General features: G+C 45.0%; 1 protein-coding gene across 2 annotated transcripts in view; it reads right to left on the bottom strand.

Moving 5' to 3' along the window:
• The window catches only part of LOC106532343 (latrophilin-1), a gene marked incomplete in the record, with an annotated part of 51783 nt that overhangs the window by 18401 nt on the left and 31766 nt on the right, over nucleotides 1–1616 (bottom strand). For both annotated transcript variants that reach the window (XM_014028381.1, XM_014028382.1), the window contains 5 exon segments: nucleotides 39–161; nucleotides 264–444; nucleotides 521–559; nucleotides 671–856; nucleotides 970–1073. In XM_014028381.1, coding sequence (XP_013883835.1) covers nucleotides 39–161; nucleotides 264–444; nucleotides 521–559; nucleotides 671–856; nucleotides 970–1073 — 633 coding nt within the window.

Below are 1616 nucleotides of genomic sequence, written 5' to 3'. Positions count from 1 at the left end.
TGTGTGTGTGTGTGTGTGTGTGTGTGTGCGCTGCTGACCGTTGTTGCTATACTGCTGCAGAGCCAGTGCTGATATCTGCAGGATGCTGTCGCTGTCATAGGAGTGAGGGAACGTCAAATCCTGTATGTCTGCCTCTGTGTTCAGTACATACACTTCCAGATCTGTGCACGAACACAAACAGAGATGCACACAAGTCTGGATGTGCTGCTGAATGTCTAAAGTCAAACAAAGCAAGGAGGGAGAGACCGAGAGAGAGCACATACCGACATTTGGTGCTCGGTAACTAAAACGGCTTTCATAAAGATTGTTAGCCAACAGAAACGCTCCTTTCTCCACGGCGTCCAGGAGCAGCGACGCAGAGCGTGATTGGTCAGTGCTGCTCAGGTCAGCCCAGGCCACCAGAGCTTCAGGACTCAACAGGTTATCGACTGTCTGCACAACCGACTGAGGACAGACAGGAAGTGTTATCTGTCTGTTTAGATGTACTGTATGTCTGTGAATCCATCTGTTCATCTCTTACCTGAACAAAAAATTTGCACGTGCGTTCTCTTTTCTGCAGCTGGGGGGAAAAAAATCATTATTAAAATTATTAAGGTCGTCGTCCCTGACATTTCTGCTCTCATCTCCAGTAAAGGTCAATTATACCTCAGGACTGATGATATAAATGTACCTTGTTGTAATTGCGTGCTGCTGACTCTTTAACAGCTGGTCTTAGAACCTGGAGCTGAGAATCCAGTATGTCCAGCAGCTGTTCAATCAGCCTGACAGACATGCTGATGTCACCAGCATAGATCTGTCCCCGTGTTAGGTTCACCAGGTCCCCAACAATGTTGGCTGCGTTCTCTCCACTCTTAATCTGAAATGAGTCAGGAGGGTTTTGACATTTAAGAGAGGACTGCATGCTGACTGGCTTCAAGGCATTTGCGCTTTATGTGCATTTGTGTGCACATCAGTGTGTGTTTTACTGACCCTCTGTGCAATCTGGCTGACCCAGGGAGAGGTGCAGTTGGAAAGATCAGGCCCTCTGGAGTTCCACGCCACTGGAGATGACATGCATTGATAGGAGGCAATTCCTGCAGAAAAAAAGGGGAGACAGCACCAAACAGACATGGAACAGCAGTGTTAGATGCAGCAAAGAAATAAAATGTGCTTTTTTCCTGCACAGAAGCTGGCATTAAGAATGTAACATGTAGTGAGAATATACAATGGGTAAAATAAGTATTGAACACGTCACCATTTTTCTCAGTAAATATATTACTAGAGGTGCTAATGACATGAAATTTTTACCAGATGTCGGTAACAACCCAAGTGATCCATACATACAAAGAAATCAAACCATAAATGTCCAGAAATGAAGTTATTTGTAATAATGTGGAATGGCACAGGGAAAACGTATTGAACACGCTTACTGAAATTGCCAGTACCATAGGCTGAAAAACAGCCCCACACCATGATGTTCCCACCTCCAAACTTCACTGTTGGTGTGGTGTTTTGGGCTGATGTGCAGTGCCATTTGACCTCCAAACATGATGTGTATTCTGGCATCCTAACAGTTCAGTCTCATCTGACCAGACTATATTCTCCCAGTATTTCACAGGCTTGTCTAAATGTTATGC

This window comes from Austrofundulus limnaeus, unplaced genomic scaffold (genome assembly GCF_001266775.1).
Source record: "Austrofundulus limnaeus strain Quisiro unplaced genomic scaffold, Austrofundulus_limnaeus-1.0 Scaffold754, whole genome shotgun sequence".
Classification (NCBI taxonomy): Eukaryota; Metazoa; Chordata; class Actinopteri; order Cyprinodontiformes; family Rivulidae; genus Austrofundulus; species Austrofundulus limnaeus.
This window is presented reverse-complemented; position numbering and strand designations above follow the sequence as displayed.